Source organism: Rhincodon typus, chromosome 8 (assembly GCF_021869965.1).
Source record: "Rhincodon typus isolate 14 chromosome 8, sRhiTyp1.1, whole genome shotgun sequence".
NCBI lineage: Eukaryota > Metazoa > Chordata > Chondrichthyes > Orectolobiformes > Rhincodontidae > Rhincodon > Rhincodon typus.
The window spans coordinates 81,478,371-81,494,359 of NC_063339.1; the positions used below are offsets into that span (position 1 = coordinate 81,478,371).

General features: G+C 41.5%; 1 protein-coding gene across 3 annotated transcripts in view; it reads right to left on the reverse strand.

The window, feature by feature from the left end:
* Positions 1-15,989, reverse strand: part of dpf3 (double PHD fingers 3) — a 98,684-nt gene that overhangs the window by 52,714 nt on the left and 29,981 nt on the right. For all 3 annotated transcript variants that reach the window (XM_048600404.1, XM_048600403.1, XM_048600402.1), the window contains one exon: positions 5,976-6,136. In XM_048600404.1, the coding sequence (XP_048456361.1) occupies positions 5,976-6,000 (25 nt within the window). In that variant the 5' untranslated portion in view covers positions 6,001-6,136. The remainder of the gene's footprint in view (positions 1-5,975; positions 6,137-15,989) is intronic.

Here is a 15,989-nt window from a genome sequence, read left to right on the forward strand (position 1 = left end):
GTGCATAGAAGGTATTTTAGGCAAATTTTGCAGATGACACTAAAATAGGTGGGACACTAAGTTGGAAAAAAATACTACATTTACAAGTGTATATGGATAGATCAGGTGAATGGGCCAATTTTTGGCAGATACGTCTAACGTGGATAAGTGGGAGGTTATTCATTTTGGTTGGAAAAATAGAAAGGTAACTTATTTTCTAAATGCATACTTCAGAGTGCTTCAGTGCAGAGGGGATCTGGGTGTCCTCAAGCATGAATTGTAGCTAATAAGATGACAAATGGAATTTGGCATTTATTGCTAAAGGAAGAGAGTATAAAAAGTAGTGAAGTGCTGCTATAACTGTACAAGGCAGTGGGACCACACGGAGTATTAAATAGAGATGTAGGTTTAGAGACAGTTCTAAGCAGATTCACTAAATTCATTCCAGAGGTGAGTGTTTGTCTTTTGAAGAGATACTGAGCAGTTTAGGCCTATACACTCTGGAGTTTGAAAGAATTCAGATCTAAATTGAGATATACAAAATGCTAAAATATTTTTAAAAAGCAGACTTAGAAAGGACATTTCCTCTTGTGGAGCAATCTAGAATGAGAAGTCTGGTTTTAGGATAAGCAATAGAAAATTTAAAACAGTGATGAGGAGGAATTACTTCTCTCAAACCATTGTAAATCTGTGGAATTCACTTCCCCAGAGTGCATTGGTTGCCAGGACATTGAGTAAATCTGACCATGAGATAGACAGATCTTTTTTGTTTTTAAAAAGTTGATGACTGGTTGAAACAGGGCTGGACAGGAAAGTGAGGATTGACAGGACATCAGCCATGATCTCATGAATGGCAGAGTCAGCTTGAGGGCTCAATTGCCTACTGCTGTTCCTAGTTCCTATGTTATGATGTTCTTATACCCTCAGGGTAGTGACATAGATTCTGCCAGCCATCAGGGGGTCAGAAGTGGAGATGATCACTGCTGATTTCACAATGTTCAGGATCATTCAGAATTCTTCAGATGCTGAAAGTGTTCAAATGCAGCAATTTATCAAAAGCTTGACCTGACAAGTGACAGGCAGCGATTATCTCTGACTAGAAGGAATTTAACCATTTCTCTGACATTTAATGGTATTACCATCATTAATTCTCCCATCAACATCCTGTGGGTTACCACTGGCCAGAAATGGAACTAGATTAAATCATAACATCATGGCTACAAGAGCAAAGAGGCTAGAACTCCTGCAGGCAAGTAATTCACTTCTCAATTCCTCAAACATTTGAGCCTTGTGGATGCACAAAACAGGAATGCATGGAATACTCCCCACTTGCCTAAAATGAATGCAGCTTGACACCACGAGGAACAAACTGCCCTTCACATCCACAATCATCATATGGACCAGTAATGTGTATCACCCACAAGCTACCATAAAAAAATTCACCAAAACTCTTGAGCATCCTCCAAATCTTCAAACTACAACCTAGAAGGACAAGGACAGCAGAAGCACAGGAACACCACCACCTGCAAGTCCCCCTCCAAGCCACTCACCATTCTGACTTAGAACTACATCACTATTCTTGGAGTGTAAATTGGTCAAAATCCTGGAAATGTATGCCTAACACCACTGCACGTACACCTAAACTAAGTGGACTGCAGCAGTTCAAGGCAGCAGTTTACTGGCACCTTCAAGGGCAACAGGGGATGGATAATAATGGGAGAGTCAAGCCACTTTATGCATGGAAGTGACAGATCATTGATGTAGTGACTGTAGTGTGGCCAGCCAAGTAGACCTCAGAATAAGCTCCTTGATTAGACCAGATTAACAACCTCAAATCAAGGAGCCCTGGCTGACCGACATAAACAGGAGTGTCAGAGTTTCGGTTCACTCTGACGGCTGACTGAGGAAGCTGGAACAGTGACAAGTACTATGCACGTGTGACTTGGTGATGGGATACTGGCCTCTGTGGAACTATTTCAGTAGCAACGAGAGAAAAAAAAAAAAAAAAAAAAAGTCCTGAAGAAATTCGCCTGCAACAGTTGTCATTGAATTGTGGTAAGCATTTTTGGCATCATGCTGTTTTTTGGGAAACTTGACTCATTTGATTCTGCTGAAGACTGGGCCCAGTACATGGAAAGAATGTGTTTTTTTTCTCCCCAGGCAAATGACAATTGGGGCAGATGAAAAGCAATGAGTAGTTCTCCTGACAGTTTGTGGACCCCATAGCTTTCTCGGTTATCAGGAGCCTCAAGTTTCCTGAGGCACCAGATAGTAAAACTTTAAGAGTTGACGGATTTAGTCAAGGAAAATTATGACCTCAAGCTTCATCTGATTCTGAAATGCTGTCAGTTTTACCTGGCAGTTCCAGAACCAGGGAAGCAGTTTCAGGATTTTTGATTGAGGTTAAGATGACTGGCAGAGATATAGGACTTTGGGTTAACCCCGAATGATATGCTGGGAGACTGTTTGGTATGTGGGATTAACGATGTAACCATGCAAAAACACCTGTTGGCTGAAGCCCAACTGGACTTTAAAAAGGCACAACAATTGGCTTTGTCAGTAGAAAACATGGCAAGTGGAGCATACAAGTTACAGGGTGTGCCAATGGAAGTGGATGCCCTCACCAGGCCAACGGAGCTTGGGGGACACCATTTGAATGAAGGTACTTGCACAGCCTCACTCAGGACATATCCTGAACAGAGAAACTCTAGATCATCCCACAGCAAAACCCCAAAACAAAGCCAAGCCTTGGCCAAATGGTTGCCACTTTCTTCAGGATGCAGTCAGGCAAGTCATTATGGTTACTGCTGGAATGCAGACTTGAGACGACAACGACGATGGAGTTCCACTATGCCTGAATTGATGGGCTGGTATCCAGGAGGGTGCACACCCTGGAAAGCCCACCTGCACCTGGTTTGGAACAGTTAAATTGCTTAACTTCCAAATCAGAACTAATCAAGATGAACATCTAGTTAAATGGTCACTCAATTCTAATGGAGGTTGATACTGGCATGGCGGTATAAGTGATTGCAGAACCAGCCTTCAGTAAAATTTGTTCTGGATTCCAACCCTTAAGTTTGCGAAAGGCCAAGAACCTACACCAGGAAATGTTTAGATTAGTGGTGCATTTTGGTTCTAGTCTCATGAGAAGCAGGGGGAAAATCAGTCATCACCGATTGTAGTAAGAGGCTCAGGTCCAAGCCTGATGGGGGAAACAAAAGGGCTATCAGAGCCAGAACTGAAACTTTTCTGGACCTAGCGAGACCTGATCACTATAGAGGATGGCATTTTACTATGGGGAACATGAGTGATTATCCCAAATAAAAGTCACCGCCAGATACTGGCTGAACTACACCAGGGTCATCCAGGGTGTCCAAAATAAAGGTGTTGGGGAGAGGTTGTGTCTGGTGGCCAGGATTGGATACAGACATAGTCACACTGGTGCCCAGAGTGCCAACAAGGACACAAATTACCACCAGTAGCTCCCCCACATGCATGGGAATGGCTGTAAACCGTGGTTTTGGTTGCACTGTGGTCGATTATGCTAACCCGGTCAACAGCTCAACGTTCTTAGTTATTGTGAATGCCCACTCAGTGTTTGGACATGCATAGAGTTTGTTTGTCAAAACACGGAGGCAACGATAGAAAAGTGGCAAGCATCTTTTGCTATACACAGGCTCCCAGACATGTTGGTCACGGACAACAGGCCATTATTTACCAGCAGGGAATTTGAGTATTTCCTAAAGTCTAATGGCATTTGGCATATGGGGACAGCTCCATTCCACTCACTGTCCAATGGTGTAGCGGAAACAGTCTAAGCTGGCCTTCAAAGTTTAAAGAACCAGCCTACAGCTTCACTTGACACCGAACTGTCCCAGTTCCCATTTCGTGAATCGGTCCATTCAACTACAATGATAGCTCCAGCAGCATTGCTAATATAGTGAGAAGGCTTCGCATCAGGTTAAATCTATTTTCCCAGACCTCTGGGATGAAGTGGCGGGGAAAGAGGAGTGAAATGGCATCAGGAACGCCAATGCCAGACAAGACTCAGCTAAGAGACATTTTACTTCAGGGGATGAAGTTTGGTGTAGGAACCATAGGAATGGCTCTGCATGGGTAAGGGGCATTGTCAATGAGGTCAGGTCCCTTGACATACAAAGTTTTGAGTAAGTGAGGCAGTCCTGAACAAGCACATAGACCATATGAAAGCTGCTAACTTGCAAATGGCGCAGGAGCAAACCATATCTGTCCCCTCAAAACAGCTGGAAAGGCCACTGGAACGGTTGTGCTCGCCCTCTCAGTCTAGCAAAGAAACCTCCGAGTTGGAGATGGACATTGCAGATGTCGCAGCCTTGACCCCTTTACTGCCTAAAGCAAAGAATGAATTTCTTGCACTTGGAACATCTTGGAAGAGGTGGGCTACGGTCTGGTACACACTGCCCACATGCAAGGCCAAGTTGGAGAAACTGGATCAGGTGTGAAAAAACACCCTAGGAGAGGCTACAAGGGAAAAAAAACAAAAAAAAAACACACACACACACACACACACACACACACACGTCGACTGACTTAAAGGGAGAGGGATGTTGTGATTGTAAGAAGGTCAGCCAGGTGGACCTTATAGTATAAATTCTGATTGGACCAGGCTAACAGTCCCAATTAGGGAGTCCTGGCTGACAGATATAAACAAGAGTCTAAGGTTCTGTTCACACTGACAGCCATCTCTAAAGGAAGCTGAAACAGTGACAAGTACTATGCATGTGTAAATAGAGGGGACTTGCATGACAGTCAGAGGACAACAGCACAGAAAAAAAGCCTTCAGCCCAAGTCTGCACCAGCCAAATAACAACCCTAACTACTCCAATTCAATTTTCCAGCATTTGGTTCCTAGCCTTGACATCACAAGAGCACACCTCAAATGTTTGAGGGTGTCTACCTCTACCACCCAGTTCCAGATTCTTACCACTCTCTGGGTGAAAAAGCTTTTCCTCACATCTCCTTTAAACTTTCTGCCCCCTACCTTAAATCTACATCTTCTGGTCTATCAAGGAAACCGGTTTTTTCTTGTATACACTAATCGACGTCCCGCAATTTTGCACATTCTCACAAAGGCACACAGTTTACTTCCATCAGTTGAGGCACAGATAATAAAAGAGCACAGAGGTCATGTTGGAGCTGCACAGAACTTTTGTTAGGCCACAGCTATAGAGTATTGTGTGCAGTTCTGGTCTCTGCACTATAGGAAAGATGCAATTACATTGGAAGGGGTACAGGAGGAGATTCTCCAGGATATTGCCTGGGATGGAGAATTTTAGCCATAAAGGAAGCTAGATCAGCTCGGGTTGTTTCTTTTGGAGCCAAGATAGTTGAAGGGGGTCCGGAGTTGAGGAGCATGGCTGGAGTAGAAGATGTTCACCTGAGTTATTGGGGCAATAACAAGGGGGCAATAATTTTAAAGGAGAAAGGTTTACACCCAGAGGGTAGTAGGATGCTGGAATGCACTGCCTGGGAGGACAGCTGAAGTGTGATACCTCACTACTTTAACAAGGACTTGGATGAGTACTTGAAATGTCATAACATTCAAGGCTATAAGCCAAGTGTCAGAAAGTGGATCTAGTGTACATTGAGAGTAGTCTGTCTGTTGGTATGGACTCAATGGGCCAAGAACCACTTCTGCACTGTAGGATTCTGAAATTGCTCTGTTTCACATAGGATAGGGAGTATTTCAATTGCATGAAACAGGTTAGTTTGTTTCCCTAGCTAACAAAAAGAAAAAGAAATCCATCATTGCCTTTCATGTTCCCAAAGCACCTCACTTCCAGTACAGGTTGAGAAGTTACGCAAGTATCAATTTAAGTAAAAAAATCAATGACTAACCACCCTGCAAGACCTAAAATTACCTGTCAAAATTTCAAATCTACAATGATACTGCAAGCATGGCATGTGCCCATTTCAGAACCAAATAGCAAACTCCCACCTTCCAAATGAGCACACACCTGGGCCTCTGTGTCTCTTTTCCATCCAAATGTAGCAATTATTTTGTGCAACACCAGTCTGAGAGTCCAGGAATGGCAGGCGGACACTGCGTTCTGCACACAGCCGGGCATTGTAATTCCGGCAATGTTCAATGGCTTCCTTGTAGAACTGTTCTCCCAGTCTATAGGAAGACAAGAAGCAAATTTATCGTTAGAGAAACATCCAAAACTACACACAAAGGAGTTGTCTAAAGCAGGTGTTCCCAAACTATGACAACAAGATTGAAATTTGGGATTACAAGCTCAGAGGCAGCAATGATTGTTTTCTGACAACTGCAAGCCTTTAAAAGAATCTCATTGCTAGAAGCCATAGTATAGAAACGAGTTATAAATGAGGATGATAGTGACAGAGTCCCTACAGCATCCCCATAGCAATGCCCTGACCAAAATCAATTTGACTTGCTTGGTTGGAATTGAATGAGTCAAACGCACTATGTGAAACCAGGCATTGGCCAAGTGAAGGATCTTAAATGGTTAATCTCTAAAGTCTAATTTTTGCTTCTATTTAGCAACCAACTAAAAGCTACTGTTTAAAGATGTTATTTCTTCCTGGTTTAAATGGGGACAAACAAGCTCTCAGTAGATTTAACTAGTTAATTTATCTGGTTTAGCTCACTTTTGAAAAAATACAAATAATTGAAATAAATAAATGTCAATTAACACAAAGATGGCAAGATAAACGATGTGTCATAACTACAACAAGTGGGAGTTCCTGGATGCCACGGCAATTCATGGTAACAATACACTGCTAGTCTACAGCTGGAGGAGCTTCAGTTCAGTGTCTGAGCTGAGCCACAGACATGTGCCCTATTGGAAGGGGAAAAGCTACTCGCACATTTAGTTCCATAAAGGTAGTCACATCATTTAGGTTAGCTAAAAAAAGTATAAACAGGAATTAGTGACAGGGAGGTGTGACTAGGAGTCAGGCAGGTAAAAGGGATTTGAGAACATGTGAGTGGAGAAGGAGCAGTCAGCCCTTGCAATTGTCCAGCATATTAAAAGACCATAAGATATAGCAGCATTCAGCCCATCAAAATCTGCTACGTCGTTCTGATATTATGGCTGATCTCAAATCAAAACCACTTTCTTGCTTTTTCCTTATAACCTCCAATTCCCTTACTGATTAAAAACCTTTATCTCAGCCTTGAATATTCTTAAACTTGCCTCTATAGCACCTCTGCGATAGAGAATTCCACAGATTCACCACTCTCAGAAGGAAGTCCTCATCTATCTGGAGTGGGCAATCCCTAATTCTAAAATTATGCCTTCTGGTCCTAGACTCTCCTACAATGAGAAACAACCTTCATCGTCTACTCAGTCAAGTCCTCAAGAATCATGCATTTTTCAATAAGGTCACCTTTCTCTTAGCTAAACTCCCATGAGTACAGGCACAACTTACTCACCTCTCCTCATAAGGATAGGTAGTTTCTCCATATACAGGGAGAATCTAGTGAACCTTCTCTTGACTGTCTCCAATGCCAGTATATCTCTTTTCCTCAAGGGAAAAAAAAAAACTGTTCACATTATTCTAGGTATGGTCTAACTAATGTTTTGTATGGTTTTTGCAAGGCTTCCTTTAAGCTCCATTCCTTTTGAAATCAAAAAAAAGGTCAACATTCCATTTGCCTTTGTTATTATCTGCTCAAGTTATATGCTAGCATTTTTGAGATTTATGCACAAGGACTCAAATCCCTTTGTGCCGTAACTTACTGCATTTAAATACAATTTTTCCACCCGTCAAAATTTTTTTTGCCTATTTGTTTAATTTGTCTATAACCCTCTGCGGATTGTCATTCTGCCCATTTTGTGTCATCCACAAAATTTGGGCTGTCATAGATTCACTTCCCTCATCCAATTATCTAGTATTCGCCCTCCACTGATCCTGGTGACATTGTGGTTTGCCATCCTAAAAAATGACTCCCTTTTTCCAACTCTTTGGCTAGCTAATAGAAGACTTGTTTGTCTGTGTGTCTGTCGTCGATCAATGCTAATGCACTACTGCAAACATGTGTTCTCAGAATCCCTACAGTGTGGAAACAGGCCCTTCGGCCCAACAAGTCCACACTGACCCTTAGAGCATCCCACCCAGACCCATCCCCCTATAACCCATACACCCCTGGGCACTACAGGCAATTTAGCTTGGCCAATCCACCTAGCCTGCACATCTTTGGACTGTGGGAGGAAACTGGAGCACCCAGGAGGAAACCCACGCAGACACTGGGAGAATGTCTGTCTGTGTGGAGTTTGCACAGTCGCCCGAGGCTGGAATCAAACCCAGGTCCCTGGCGCTGTGAGGCTGCAGTGCTAACCACTGAGCCGCCCGAACCTTGTGCTGTACTTGAAGGGCCTTCTAAAAATTCAAATATTAGATCTAATGCTTCTCCTTTATCTATTGTGCTGGTTACCTACCTCAAAAGAATTCTAATAAAATGCGTCAGGCACAAATTCCTCTTCGTGAAGTCTTGTGGTCTCTGCTTGATCATATAATGTATTTTTAAATACAGTGTTATTATATTCTTTATAAATGGACTTGATAACAGACATTAAGCTAACTGGCCTATAGTTACTCGTCTTTTGTTCCCTCCTTCCTTTTTGAGAAAGGTGTTACATTAGCAATTTTGCAACCCTTCTGGGACTTCTCCAGATTCTAAGTATTCTTTGAAGATTACTGCAACTACTTATTTTAATATCCTAAGATGTATCCCATCAGGTCCAGGGCACTTATCAATCTTTAGTGAAATCAGTTTCCCTCGTATGTTTTTCCCCCTGGTGATTGTACTTACTTACCCTACTCCTACTGGTCTTGATTGAGTAGTTTTGGAGTGTTATTTGCTGCGAAGAATGATGCAAAGCATTTATTCAAATCTTCTGCTATTTCATGGTATCCCATTGTTCCAGCCCTCACTGACTTTTAATTATTTCATTCTTTTATAAATTTTTGCCCTTATTTCAAGGGGATTGGAGTATAAGAATAAGGAAGTCTTACAGCAAGTCTACAAAGGTGCTGGTGAGATCATCTGTTGTACCAAGAGTAGTTTTGGTCACTATTTCATTGGAAACTGATCAGAGAAGGTTCATTAGCATGGTCTGCAGTTTGAAGGGATTGTTTTATGAACAAAAAGGCTAAAAAGGCTGGGATTCCAATCACTATGAATGAGAGGTGGTGATCTCATTGAAACATGTGAGGATCCTAGTGAATGGCAAAGCTGGCTCAAGAGGCTGAAAGGCCAACTCCTGTTCCTATTTCTTAATAGAATAGAATCCCTATACAAAAGGTGGAAGCAGGCCATTTGGCCCATTGAGTCCACACCAACTCTGAAGAGCATTCCATCCAGACCTACCCCATCCCTGCATTTCTCATGGCTAATCCACCTAGCTTGTATATCCCTGGACACTATGGGCCATTTAGCATGGCCAATCCACCTAATCTGCACATATTTGGACTGTGGGAGGAAACCTGAGCACCCAGAGGAAAACCACAGACATGGGAGAATATGTAAACTCCACAGTTGCCCAAGGGAGGAATTGAGCCTGGGTACCTGGCACTGTGAGGCAGCAGTAACAACTACTATGACTGTGCCACCCCATGGTCTTAATTTTTGTTTGGAGCTGTGAACAGGGAACTGTGACCAATGATTTTTGGACTGTGGGTAATAGCTTGTGTTAAAGAGGAAAGCAGATCAAGTGAGCTTTTCTTTGTTCACAAGGCCAGGCCTGGAAGTTAAATGCAGGTTGGCTCCAGATCAAAAAAAGGTTCTGTTGATGCTTTGTCACCAAGGAGCATCATGTTTAAACAACTGGCTACCAATCAGGTAGAATTAGAATTGTTAAGTTCTAATAAGTCTGGAAAATACCTTTTATTCAAGCAGATTGCAGATATTGACATGGTAACTAGGACAGAGCAAGCGGAGGAAAAAAAGAGGAGACAGAAGAGAGAGAGAGCGCTCCTAGCCTAACCCCCGCAACAAGCAGCTCTCAGAAATTAGAAAACTAAAGTTTAAGTATTACTGCTTTTATCCTGGTGAACTATAAACAGAACAGTGACATCTTCAGAAAAAAAAAAAAAACAACCACCTAAAAACCATCTTTGTCTGTGAAACAACACTGAAAAGCCACTTAAGTAATCTGGCCAGTTTTATTTTCTTTCATTTATCCCTGAAGCATTTGTTGTCTTTTATGTGACTGACACAAAACACACATTGTGGGTTTATAGCATAGACCAAGTTGACTAATATAGCAAAATTAAAAACAAATTAATTAAAGTTATTGTATTATTAATAAATTGCTAAATCCTTTGTTTAAATTATAAACCAGTGTCCAGAATTGAATATTCTCAGATTGGTTATTCAAAAGTCTGGTTAGGACCCTTTGGGGCCAATTTTGAGGGTCTTTGAAAGCTTTAATTTTACTATTTTGCACATAGAGCTAGAAAGGCTGAGTTGGTTTATTTCCCTAGCCTATTCCCCTCAGGGCCTTTGTTCACTTTGGCCTCTCTCCTTTTTTAATAGATTTAAAATTAGCTTTTGCCGTTCACTTTAGTATTACTAACAAGTTTGCCCTTTAAGTTTGTAGGAAAGCAGTATTACAGAAATTGGATTTAAAGAAAAAAAAAGACAAATTCCTTGGACCTGATCTACATCAGTTTGTTGAAAGAGGTGGCTGTTGAGTTCATGGATGCATTGGTGGTATTCTTTCAAAAGTGTAGAGAGTCTGGCATTACAGCTGATTTGAAGGTGGGACATGTAACTCCAAAATTTTATATAAAAGAGCAAAGTGGTAGACTTGTGATAGGGTTAGACAGAAGGAAAATTGCTGGAGTCAATTCCAAAAAGGATTAAAAAAAAACTCAACCCCCAAAGCATCCTTTTTCTGGCTTAGTGCAAATTGTGTAGTGATTTTTACCATGAGGCTTAAATCAGATTTTCTTCACTAAAAAAGGGCAGAAAGAAATGGGTCTTTCTGAGAAAGACGACAAGTGTCTCACCACCCCTCCTCCCGGGGTGGATGTCCCTAAACATGTTCAAATTGTGGTTAATCATGCCAAATCCATATTTGGAAATAAAAAGGGTAATGGGAGGAACAGGTAATGGGAGGTAAGGCAGCCACGTTGGTCTATTTAAGTGCTGTCTACAGGGATACTGCAGCTGCAGAAAGGGCAGCAACATCTATGCCTTGCAAACTGGGAGGTTGTACACAAGGTGTCCAAATCTGATCCTCCTCAAATGCCACTGACACCGCAAACCAACCTCCTGGTAACAAAGATAATAAGTCATTAAAAACTTTGAGACTGCAGAAAGACCATCTCCTTTAGAGATAACTACAAAGACTATGGTATTCAACTTTGGCAACTGAATTCACCAAACGACAGTTCAGAAAGAAGAACCTCTTCATCGGACCTCCTGCAGCGTTTGTCCAGAATGAACCAAATCACCCAAGAAGAGGGAACTATTCTCCTACTAATGACTTGTAAGAGTACATAATGAGACAGAACAAAACAAGCAGAAAAAAAAAAAGAAGGATATTCAGGGCGAATACATGAATAGCACACTTTATTTGAACCCAAGATGAAAGGAAAAATAGCAAATCCAAGATTTTAAAAAAAGTGGTTCAAATGATATAATTACTTAAGTTTTAAAAATTGCTGATTATTCAAATTACCCATAAAGACAGAGAGCGTTAAGAAACGCAAAGGTTGTCCTTTTTGAAAAGCTCATAAGGATGACAAAAGCTAGAAACAAGGGCTTCAGGACTACCACTCTTATTCTACCCATAAGTAGAATGTTACTCCCAGCATTTTCAGCTTGTTCAGTTACCTTTTAAAGAAGAGGGTACGTGCAAGCCCCAAGTTACTCTGCTTCTGCATCCTATTTAAAAGTCATCCCATTTACTTTATACCACCTATCTTTCTACAAAAACTACACCAGCTCATACAAGTGTTAAACTTTAAGTTTATCTGCTCATCCATATCTCCTGAAGTCTGTCAGAACAATTTTCCTTGCTGTTTACTACATTTGATTTCATACCATGTAAAAAAAAAAAACTTTGAAATTATGCCCTGTGTATCTAGTCTCAAATATCTAAAAAAAGAGCAAAAATCTTAAAGTTGATTCCTAGGGAACAGAACTGCACATTTTGTCCCAGTCTGGCAAAATGCTTTCTGCTTTTTGTCCTTTGATCGATTTCATATCCTTCTGCACAATTTTCTAAGTTTGCAAATGAGTGCACTGTGGGTCACTTTATCAAGTGTCTTTTGAAAGTCATATCAAAACCGCACTACCCTCAACAGTCCTTTTTTTAAAACTTCAAATTCAGATTGTCAGACACTGACATCTTGACTTTCATTTATTAACACATGCTTTTTCTAAAAAGTAATTAAGTTTGCAAGAGATTAGCATCCCTAAAGGTTTCCTGTTAGGAAAACAAAAAAAGCAAAAATAATATTGGACATCCACACTGCAAATATTTACAATGCTTTTACATTTAACACTCATATTCCTTAGCATAAAGTTCAGCTTTGGCATTTTAGTGCCACAAAAGACTTCTGAAGGCAAATGTGGCCTTGCTGCAGCTTTTAAGAATTTGTAAAAAAGGAGTGATCTGTGCTGGTAATACTTCAGGAGAGGAAAAAAAAACAAATTTAAATACTAATATAGTTCAAAAACTGTCTAGTGACTTTAAACTTGTTTAAATAAATTACTGAAAAGACATTGATAAAGTTTTGCCTCTTGGTCAACTGCAAGAATACCAAATTTCAAATGACAACAATTATAGGTGAAAAATGAGTGCTATTTGGGCGAGGTATTGCCTTGGGGAAAACAACCACAATCTACAGGCACCCCATCTTAGTTATTGAAAAAGAACGCTAGCTTGAATGTACCTAGAACACATTCATTTGCAGAGCATGGGTTCCTGCATATGAATGTCACTTGCAAGCAAGTGTAAAATGACACGTCATGAGCTTGACTAATTATGTTAATTCAGTTGATAATTAGTGTTATCAGGATTGTTCAGTAAGTACTTCCCAGTTGCATAATCACATCTAACAGACACTATTTTGGTATCCTAGAATGCCTAGTGTGGAAGCAGACCATTTTGCCCAATCGAGTCCACACTAACCCTCCAAAGAGGATCTCACCTAGACCCACCCCCTCCTATCCTTTTAATCCTGCATCTCCTATGGCTAACCCATCCAGCCTACACATCCTTGGACACAGTGTGGGTAATTTAGAATGGCCAATCCACCTAACCTGCACATCTTTGGATTGTGGGAGGCCACAGCACCTAGAGGAAACCCAAGCAGACATGGGGAGAATGTGCAAACTCCACACAGACACAGTCACCAGAGGCTGGAATTGAGCATGGGTCCCTGGTGCCAAGAGGCAGCAGTGCTAACTTCTGAGCTACCATGACACCTTTGGTAATTTTGTTACACAAGGCTGGTCAAGTGGGTTTATTTTCATGACAATCAACAATGGTTTCACTTGACATTCTAGATTTTTATTGAATTCAAAAATTTTGTCTATCCGCTGTGATGGCATTAACCTGGGTTTCTGCATTACATATCCAGTTATTACCATTGCACCAATACCTCCCAACCTGGTTGAGCATGATCTATACTCTGTCCATCAATTCCACCTGGAGGAACACAAACTGATTTAATTAGCAGTTTGTTGTAACATACTAGGCATCATACCGAAATTTATTTACATTAGTCAATTACGGTGGCAGATAAAATGTCTTTTTGAATTGCTGGCAGCAGCCAATAGTGGAAAATAACACTTTCGCCATGGCAAGTCATTGCCCAGAGTGGACTTACCAACCAAATCAGCACCCTTTTCTCCTATTGTATAAATTGTTGCGATTGTTTGAAATTTGGCATTTGTACATGTCTCGAGTCGGAGGCAAAAATACCTCTTTTCAGCAATATTCAAGTCCTGCATGACCAAGAAGAATCCTTTCCTTGAGAGCAGAGAAGAGCCTTGAAGTAATCTTCCCAGGTAAAAGGATTTATATTATACTTCCATTATAATGCAAAATAGATACAGAACTGCTCTCTGTCCAGCCTTTCCTGAAGACTGAATCCCTTCAGTCTGGTTTCTGCCTCTAACATATTATCAAAACAGCTGCTTGGTCAGACAAAACCATTAGCAGGATTAGCCATTTGGTTGATTGGAATCTGTTCCACCATTCGATCATGGCTGATATACAAAGAACAAAGAAAGTTATAGCACAGGAACAGGCCCTTCGGCCCTCCAAGCCTGCACCAATGTGCTGTCAGTCACAATTAAAACCCCCTACTCAACCCCATTCTTTTGGCTTGTCCCCACAACCCTTGATCCTCTTACTAAATCAAGAGCGTCTGTCTTAAATACACTTTAACTTGGTCTCTGCAGCAAGGAGTTGCACAATTCAGCACTCCAGCTAAAAGAAATTCCTCCTCATCTCAGTTCCAAAGGAACATCCCTTCATTGAGGCTGTACCCTCTGGTTTTAGTCTCTCCTAAAGTGAAAACATCTTCACTACATCCAGTCTAAGCCTATCAGATCCCATCCCCCCCCATCCTCTTAGCTCCATAGAGTACAAACCCAGAGTCCTCAACTGCTCCTCACATGACAAGCCCTTCAGCTCTAGGAGCCTTCCTAGAGACCTCCTGTGGGCTGTATCATTTCCGGTCTACTTTTTTTCCCCTCCTTTCTTAAAATAGGGGTGTTACATTAGCCATTTTCCAGTCCTGTGGGACCCTCCTTGACTCCAGTGATTCCTGAAAGATTACCACCAATGACTCCTCAGCCATCGCTTTCACAGTCCATTTTTTCTGGATGATTTATCTACCTTCAGACCCTTCAGTTTCCACAGCACCTTAATGATGGCTACTACACTCCCATCTGCCCCTAACGCGAAGTCCTGGTAGGCTACTAGGATGCAATTTGAGACTCTGACAAAAAGGTAAACTCCTCTTTCTCATTTGGAGGAAGTAGGAACTGCAGATGCTGGAGAATCTGAGACAACAAGGTGTAGAGCTGGATGAACAGAGCAGGCCAAGCAGCAGAGGAGCAGGAAAGCTCCATTTTCTGAAGAAGGGTCTAGGCCCGAAACGTCAGCTTTCCTGCTCCTCTGGTGCTGCTTGGCCTGCTATGTTCATCCAGCTCTACACCTTGTTTCCTCATTCAGAGGCAGCGGACTTCACCATCCCCTCTCAACATTATCCAGCTAGGAAGAATGTTCTCACTTGGTTCCACTATCAACTCTTATTCTAAGAAATAATTGCCTGTAATAGTTTCTCTTTTTATCCCATACAGTTACTTATAGTGACCCTAGAAAGAGAGTTCCTTGACCCCCTCCACATGCAGAGCAGTTAGCACCACTTTTTTTAAAATACAGACTTGGATAATACCCAGCTCCCACCTCATCACCATCCTTTTTGTTGAATAATCAGACTGTTTTATCTGAAATCCAGAACTGTGAGCAAAAACTTTCTCCAATTAAACATGGGGAAAACAATGATGCCATTTGTTCTCAGTCCCACCTGCAAGTTAAATTCTCTAGTAATTAATTATGTATTTTCTTGGGGAAGATTGAAAGGTTGGATGCAGAGACATGGTTTCCCAGGCTGGAGTGTCCAACATTAGAGGTCTTAACTCAGAATTAATAGACAAAAAAAAAAAGGTGCTCCTCATTTATGATGAGGAAATAATTCTTTTAAAAAAATAATAATTACACTTTTGGAATTCACCAGCCCAAAAGGACTGTAGATATTCAGGTGTTAAAGACAGATGGGTACGAAAAAAAACAACAACCTAGAGGAATCAAATGAGCCTCCAAAGGAGTCAGAAAATGAGAGATTCTTAATCAGTACTTTGCGTCAGTATTCACTGAGGAGAGGGACACGACGGATGTTGAGGTTAGGGATAGATGTTTGATTCCTCTAGGTCAAGTCAGCATTAGGTGGGGGGGGGGGGGGGGGGGGGGGGGGGG